We start from the raw sequence: 6,000 nt of genomic DNA, 5'->3' as shown, positions 1-6,000 counted from the left end.
AACAGCAGGAGAAAGGAGCTGGAGCAAGAAACCTAAAGTGCAGTTATTCAGGGATGTACCTGGGAGGAAACCAAATTAGCAGAGGGTTAAGAATGGATTCATTTCTGCTCAGTTATTGTGTTGGGAAGCTTATTATTAAATATAATGGAGTCTCATTTATATGATAGTCGGGTCAAGAGAGAAACTAAGAGAAAATTAAAAAATAACAAAATAAAAATATAACTGTAACAGCCCCCTTTGTTAAGATATAGTAATATAATTTATGTGTCCGGGTGTTTTGCCTGCATGAACCTTGACAGGCATTTTAAGAGCCAAGTCATGACAGTAGAGAAGCCCACTTTTCAGCCATTCGGCATTAGCTGAGGGTAGCGAATCTGGCAGGAACAGAACTCGAGCTTGTCACTTCTTTAATTGAGGTGAGTGGCTAAGATGTCACTTCTGATCCCCACACTTTTCTGCGTGGGTCAACATGAAAGCTGAGGCCACCTTCTCTGTCTTACAGAAACACCAGCATGGTTTCCTGTTCGGACCGGACATGGCTGGGATGCCATGGACAAGGGCCTTGCCAGCACCCTGTGATCCTGAGGGCTCGCCTCTGCTCCCAAGGGCCTTCACAGCAGCTCCTGTGCCCTTGCACAGCCAGGACATTCCAGCCCCTCTCCCCCCATGATGTGCCTGCTCATGGTCTCTCCTGTCCTGCAGGGGCAGCCTTGCTTTCTCTGCTTTGTTTGCTGCCTGTGTGCTGTGAGCTCAGCCTGTGTCCAGTAAGGCCCAGTGGGACATTGGACAGCGTACAGGGACTGCGCCTCCTGTACCCCTTCCCAGGTCATGGTGTGGTCCCAGGGACACCCCACGTGAATGTTCAGATGTATGATGAATAACGTGGGAGAAGCCATTCTGAGTCATGACGATAGCTGTGTTCCCGCTGACGAGCCCCCGACAGCATGAGACTTGCTTGACCTGTCTTAAGGGTTTGGGCCAGTGGGTGTAAAGCCCTGTGACGAAACATCAAAGCTATGTGCTAGGTCCCCTCCCAGGAGATGTCACATAGTTTAAACCCGCTGGGTCTGTCTGTGGGTGTCGATCACTGCACTGCTCGGCTGACGGGCACTGCACAGCCTCTCCGCCTCTCCTGGGCCTTCCTTAGCCACTCAGGAGCTTTGAGACAATGGGGCATCCCAGAGCCAGCCTCGGGCAACGTGACCAGAGGCTGTGAACTCACCAAACATGCAGGGCATCATTAAAGACACAATGCGGAGAGGTGAGCGGAGGGTCGCTCCTGCCATCCCAGCACTCGGGCTGCAAGGTGAGGCCCTGCCTCAGGACTGGGATGTAGCTCAGCAGCAGCCTGCTGCCTTGTGCATGGCAGACCCCTGGGTTGGATACCTAACCCTTAAAAAAAAAAAAAAAAAGAAAAGAAATACAGGAAAAAGAAAACTAAAAGCAACAGAAATGTGGAAAAGCATCTGATGTCTCGCTGGTTTATTTCTTTCTTGCCTATGATGCTCAGTGGCTTCCACAGGCCTCCCTGTCAGACTGGGGACAGCTGCCCACCAGTCCGGGGGAAGCAGACACCCCATCTACGCCACAGACTCCCTGAGGCACTGGCGGGTGGCGGCGGCAGGAGGCTGCACGTCCCCGTAGCTGAAGTCGTAGCCAGTCAGCAGGTCTCCCTGAGAGATGCCACGGAAGCAAGTGTCCTCGCGAGCTCGGCTGTGCTCTGGGCCCCTCCTTTCCAGGGTGGCCTGAAGGAGGCCTCGCATCCTTTTGTTTTCCTTGGCAGTGGACTCCAGAACCATTTCAAGCTCACCTTCCATTTCTCTGGGGAAAAGAAGAGGGGACGGGTGGTTGAAAACAGAACAGCTCAACAGTCGAGGGCTGCGGGGTGGCCCAGGCAGTCCAGGACCTGAGTTTAGACCCGTGGGGCTTGCTGGTCCACTAGTCCAGCTGGCTGGAAGGCTCTGAGTCCAGTGAGGCCCTGTCTCAAAGCACAGTCTCCATACACCTGTGTGCCCATAGGCCAGCACACGTGTGTGTAAAGACACGCACGTACGTACACTTCTTTTTTAAGATTTATTTATTTATTGTGTGTACAGTGTTGTGCCTGCATATACACCTGCCCCCGAGATGGTTGGGAGCCACCGTGTGGGTGCTGGGAATTGAACTCAGGACCTCTGGAAGAGCAGACAGTGCTCCTAACCTCTGAGCCAGCTCTCCAGCCATCTTTCTTCTTTATTTTCTTAAAGAGAAGAAATGTCAATAGCCCCTCTGCGCCCTGAAGCAGTAAGACCTCCAGTGACAGATGCCTAAGATCCAAGAGCCAGGCGAGATTTACTGCCTGGCCTGCTGTTGCCAAGCATGACTTTACCTGCTACCTGGAGCAGAGTGACAGAAACAGCTGAAACGACGGGGTGCAGCCCTTGACGACATGCCAAGGGCAGGTAAAGCCTTGCTTGCGTGCCCCACCTTGTGCTTCAGCATCTAAATGAGGATGCAACCTGCACCTGACTGAGGCCTGTTAATCGCCGTCCTGGTCCGCTGGTGACCTCTCACTGCTGCAGCGTGCTTGTTCCGGGAAGATTCCTGTTATGGGAATTCCTGTTCAGTCAGGGGCTGCCCATTACAGTGGCGAGTGAGCGTGTGAGCTCATGGAGAAGTGGCTGCCATTTCAGTCCCAACCACATTAGTCTCAAGGTATGCCCCTTGTCTGGGCTGGGCTGGCCTCTGACTACGTGTCAGGAGGGGAGAACCAAGGGCGAAAACACGGTGCCCGGGAGAAGAGCCGGAAGGGGAGCCATTTCTGACAGGTGTGACTATGTCCACCCACGCTACACAAGTGCTTGTCCAGGAAGGTCAGCCTTGGAGAGAAAGGTCATAACCTCCTGCTGGCTGCCTTGACTTCTGCAGCTGGTCTCTGCTTGAAGCTCCCAATGTGCAGCCGGATCACATCATCTCCATTGTTGCTGCTTGTCTTTTTCTTGGAGGCCTCACTGGAGGGGGCTCTTCGCTGGCCAGGACGCTAGCTGTCTGCCTTACTCAATTTCTGCAGCATATTTGGGGCACCCAATTTGATGTCTGTCTGTCTGCCTATCTATCCACCTATGTATCTACCTACCTACCTACCGCTATTGATTCTTTTACTTTGGCTTGCTATATGCTTAATAAACTCATTCACTCAAAACTGAAAGTATGGCTGTCAGGGATCATTCCCTGGACCACACAGTGACCAAAAGAAAATAAAGTAAAAGGAGATCTTATGTATATTTTTTAAATGTTGCTATCATACATAGAACATAAAACTATGACCTGAATATAAAAAAAATCAAAACATGTATCTATAAATATCAAGTCTCAAACCCCGAGACAAATGGCCCAGGTTCCTACTTAACACATCAAAGCAGACCTGGCCACCAGGTTCTCCCAGCATCCCTCAGTCTCTACCTGTTACAGGGTATGGTTGCCACACCCCGCTCCTTACCCTGGACTTCTTCAGCCCAGAGGCTGGGCTGCTTTTCTCCCCTGTATAATCAGCCATTCTGGTTGCCCTTCCCCCGCTTGGTGCTGCGCCTCAGTCCCCTCTCCCTCTCCTGCCCCTCCTCACATGGCTCAGGGTCATGTCCTCTCCGGACTCTCCCAGATGTCTCTGTCTCTGTTCTCCCTTTTATCTCCTCCACCTTACCTAAGAACAGTCTTGCCTTTTTTTTTTTTAATTATTTTTTTTCCATTCAATAAATTTTGCAAATACCAAGAACTTCCTTGAAAAAAAGAAAATGACAAGATAGATTTACCAAAGACCCAAACGAAACAACTGCAAATAAAGCTCATGGTTGCTGAATCAAAACCTCAGGGCTGGGAAAGCCCAATACTGAGCACGGAAGAAAAGAGAATTAAATAGAAATATTGAGCCCCCCCCCCCCCCCCCCCCCCGCAAAAACAAAAACATTCTAGTACCCGGAAGGCCGAGCCAGGCAGATCTCTGTGAGTTCAAGGCCAGCTGGTCTTCAGAGTGAGTTCCAGAACAGTCTGGGCTACAAAGAGAAACCCTGTCTCATAGAACACAAATAAATAAACCAACAAACCACTGAAAATGACCATGAAAGCAAACAGATATAAAACTTTGAAAGGTACCAAGTACCAAGTACCTGACTTCTACCTAATCTGAGTTCCACAGGAATCCTGGGAAACAATGAGACACGTGCATGTACTATACACAGGCTGGAGTTTGAATCCCAGCCCCAAGTAAGAAGCAAGGCACTAAGTACACACATAACTCTAACTCCTAGGGTGGTAAAAGACAGGGAACTTTGGGGATGGCCGGCTTCCAGTCTAGCTGAGAAAATGAAAGCCCAGGATCAGGGAGAGACCCTGCTTCAAAGGAACAGGTGTGGAGTGACAGAGAAGGCGGCTCTTTTGGATGCTCCCGCGCCTACCTTTTCTGCTGCAGAGCCTCGTCTAGGACCTCCTGCTTTTCCTGCAGCAGCTGGTGCAGGTGCCTCATCTCCTTATGGAACTGAGCTGCTTTGCCAGCAAAGTCCTCCTGCTGTTCCACCAGGCGGTGATGGATGTCCCCCAGCTTCAGTGCAGCCTGCTTCTTGTACCCCTGCAGGGGAGGAATTCAGTGAGCCTCTTGAAAGTTAGAGCCCACTGGCTGAGTGCGCCTCGGACGACGCTGAACTGGAAGGCAAGTCTTCATCTTAGGAGGAGTGAAGGACTAGGTATAGCTGGAGCTTGGGCACAGCACTCGCCAGGCACACACACACAAAACCCTGGCTTTGATCTCCAGCAATGCATAAAACTGGGTGCGGTCATGTGCGCCTCTAACCCCAGCACTTAGGAGGTAGATGCAAAAATGGGTTTGATGCCATCTGGGCTACACAGTGAGACTGTGACTCAAGAAAAGAAAGTAATAATAAGAAAAGTGATACAAAAGAACTTCAGGTTAAAAAAAAAAACCAAAAACCTGAGAGACGGCTCAGTGGTTAAGAGGACCCAGGTTCAGTTCCCAGAACCCATGTGGGTGGCTCACAGCAGCCTGTACGTAACTCCAGCTCCAGGGGATCTGACAAGCTCTTCTGGCTCCTATGGGCACCTGCATTCACATGCACACTCCCACATACAGACACACTTACATAATTTAAAACAAAAGAAAACTCGAAAAGGAAAACCAAATTGCTAATCTATATTGCCTGCTTCTTACGGGGGTACTGTGTTGAAGACAAAAATTAAACATAAGATAACTGCAGCGCAGAACCAACTGGATGCTTTTGCAAATTAGTTCACCTGTGTAATTTCTCATTCATTTGTTTTCTGTGGCACAGCTTACGTAGCCCAGGCTGGCTTCAAATTCCGTAAGCAGCAGAAGGCCATGCTGAATGCGGGACCCTTCTGCTCCTCTGCCGCACAGGTGCGCGCCCAGGTTTACACAGGGCAGAGGATCCCACGTGGGGCCTCATGCTCCCTAGGCGAGCTCTGCCCAGTGAGCTACATGCCCAGCCCTATGTCTGGCTGGCATCAGCTAGCAACCTAAGCAAGAAAGTCCACAGCTGCCAACACTGCTTACCTTACCAAAGCTGCCTCTTACGAGAACTCAGCAAGGACTGGCATGTAGCTCAGGGGCATGGTGCTTGCCTACCATACAGAAGGGTCTGGGTTCGAGCCCCAGCAATCACAATAACAAAGAGCTAAAAGCTTGGCTTGGCACCTCCCATCCCCTGTGACTCGGGTCCTCATCCCCTAGGCCTTTCGTGTAAACCTTCAGGCTTCCCACTGAGCCATCTCTCCAGTCACCCCAACCGACCCTTCAAGCGGAGGGACGATGAAAACTGATCATTAGGGTTACTTTAGGACGTCAGTTCTGTGGGAATGATGTATCCAATCTCTGACATCAGCTTTAGAAGTGACCTGAGGGGCTGGTGAGGTGCCTCAATGGGTGCTTGCCAGGTGACAATCCCAGAAAACCCCAGTAAAGCTGGAAGGCAAGAACTACACCAAGCTGTCTTA

At 50.7% G+C, this 6,000-nt stretch overlaps 1 protein-coding gene across 1 annotated transcript in view; it reads right to left on the bottom strand.

The window, feature by feature from the left end:
- Positions 1-1,429: 1,429 nt before the first annotated feature.
- The window catches only part of Cep89 (centrosomal protein 89), a 44,100-nt gene continuing 39,529 nt past the window's right edge, over positions 1,430-6,000 (bottom strand). Inside the window, exons 18-19 of the mRNA XM_055595054.1 lie at positions 4,431-4,600; positions 1,430-1,821 (exon numbers count right to left, since the gene is read on the bottom strand). Coding sequence (XP_055451029.1) covers positions 1,581-1,821; positions 4,431-4,600 — 411 coding nt within the window. The 3' untranslated portion in view covers positions 1,430-1,580. The remainder of the gene's footprint in view (positions 1,822-4,430; positions 4,601-6,000) is intronic.

The sequence above is a fragment of the Psammomys obesus genome, unplaced genomic scaffold, assembly GCF_907164565.1.
Source record: "Psammomys obesus unplaced genomic scaffold, mPsaObe1.curated_primary_1811, whole genome shotgun sequence".
NCBI classification, from domain to species: domain Eukaryota; kingdom Metazoa; phylum Chordata; class Mammalia; order Rodentia; family Muridae; genus Psammomys; species Psammomys obesus.
The sequence above is the reverse complement of the archived record's forward strand: the minus strand, read 5'-3'. Positions and strand labels throughout refer to the sequence as shown.